Source organism: Musca domestica, unplaced genomic scaffold (genome assembly GCF_030504385.1).
Source record: "Musca domestica strain aabys unplaced genomic scaffold, Musca_domestica.polishedcontigs.V.1.1 10, whole genome shotgun sequence".
Lineage (NCBI taxonomy): Eukaryota > Metazoa > Arthropoda > Insecta > Diptera > Muscidae > Musca > Musca domestica.
Genome location: NW_026712115.1, coordinates 6,543,041 through 6,544,872, shown reverse-complemented (window position 1 = coordinate 6,544,872; position 1,832 = coordinate 6,543,041). Strand labels below are relative to the sequence as shown.

At 36.9% G+C, this 1,832-nt stretch overlaps 1 protein-coding gene across 1 annotated transcript; it reads left to right on the top strand.

The window, feature by feature from the left end:
* Positions 1-325: 325 nt before the first annotated feature.
* On the top strand, positions 326-1,105 carry LOC101894386 (endocuticle structural glycoprotein SgAbd-1). The gene is made up of 3 exons (XM_005184451.4): positions 326-373; positions 435-858; positions 931-1,105. The coding sequence occupies exons 1-3, from the start codon at positions 371-373 to the stop codon at positions 1,002-1,004; spliced, it is 501 nt and encodes a 166-aa protein (XP_005184508.1). The 5' UTR covers positions 326-370; the 3' UTR covers positions 1,005-1,105.
* The last annotated feature ends 727 nt before the right edge of the window (positions 1,106-1,832 follow it).

Sequence of the window (1,832 nt, the reverse complement as noted above, 5' to 3'; positions counted from 1 at the left end):
TGGCAATAAAATTCTGCCGCCACACAATAAGAACAGGAACACATAAAGAGTGTTTGTCAGCCGCATCGATTAAAATTCATAGAAATATGGAACGGAAATTAGATTTGCCAAAAAATGAATGGATGAATTCGAAATATTCATTAATACAAAAATAATAATAAGAATTTCAAAAGCAACATTTTCTGAGCCATTTTTTGGATACAAAATTTTTTATAGTTTAATTATACGAGGTATTTTGTCGGATTATTTTCGGGATGGCATTTTTTTGAGAGATTGACTATAAATTGTTAAGTGGCTTTGAAAAGTGTTACAGTTTTCAGAGAACACTCATCCCGACAGATACAAAGGAAGGTTATCACCAAAATCGATAATGGTATTTTGCCACCAATAACAAATAAAGAAAACAAAATTCTTTAAATGGATTGTATTTTCAGAAATACTTTTTCGCGTTTTTGGCTTTTGCTGCTGTGTGTATTATAGCCTCAGCTAGTCCCGTTGATAACAGCGGTCGGTATTATCATGGCCAGTACTATGATGGTCGATATTATAAAAACCGTGATTTTTACAATCAACGCCGTTATTATGACAATTTGTTGAAACCCTACCGGGCCGATGTGGTTGCCAAGGAGTCACGCATTGTTGAACAGAAAGTGGAACCCGCCGTTGATGGCAACTTTGCCTATCAATTCGACACCGAAAATGGAATTCATGCTGAGGCTCGCGGTACCAGTGTAAATATTGGCGCAGACGAACCTGCCCAGAAAATTGAAGGTTCATTTGCCTACATTACTCCAGAAGGTCTTCGGGTGGGAGTTCGTTATGTTGCCGATGAAGCTGGTTATCGTCCAGTCTATACTTGTAAGTAAAAAATACTTGTTTTTTAATTTAATAACTTAAAAATATAAATATTAATTTTTATTTTACTTTCAGTTGATGGATTTGAAGCTGTTCAACATGCCAATTCCCAACCAGCTGCCAATGTTGAAATTACCAAAATCCATTAAAAAAATATTTTCCAAAAACTCTTGACAATTTTTAAAGTTATTTCTCATAATTAAGACACATGGGCAAACAAATAATAAACAATATTATCCTAATACAAAAATTGTTTATATACTACGTTCTTTTCATTGTGATTAGCCCAAAAAATATGTACCACATAGAAATTTTGGTCACAGGTATAAAAAACTACGGGTGAGATAAAAAAAACTACAACAAGTAAAACGCCATAATTTTTACATTTTTTTTAATTTTATTGAATGAAAGCAAAAAATGTCGGAAATAGCATCAAATTTTAGAATAAGTTTAGATTTGTTGGAATTGGTCACCTTTGCACGAATTATGTGCTTCAAACAGCCAATGAAACCGTCACACGATGCCCTAATGTTACTCTGCGGTATTTTGGCCCATTCCCGGCAAAGCGCTTGCTTGAGGTGATCGACACTTTGGTATTTTTTAGTGCCAACCTTGCTTTCCAAAATACTCCAGACACCATAGTCCAACGGATTGGTTGGCGCGTTCTGAGTGCGATGGTCCTGAGTCCTATTGGAATGTCCAAGGTTTGCGGCCAAAATGTTTGCGTGCCCAAGGCTTTAATACAGCCTCCAGAATATTTTCGCGATAATATTCGGCATTTATTCTGATGCCACGGTCGATTAATATGAGCGTAGAGCGACCATCGGCTGTTATGGCGGCCCACACCATCACCATGGCCGGCGCTTGAGTTCTGGTGGTCAACCGAAGGTGCAAATTTTCAGCTGACCTCTTTGGCAAGTAAACACGACTATTTTGTTTGTTTACAAACTGCTGGGCAACGAATGTTTTCTCGAATG

Coding starts and splice junctions, on each gene's coding strand:
- LOC101894386 (XM_005184451.4), top strand. Junction 859..930: donor TTATCGTCCAGTCTATACTT/GTAAGTAAAAAA, acceptor TTTTACTTTCAG/TTGATGGATTTGAAGCTGTT.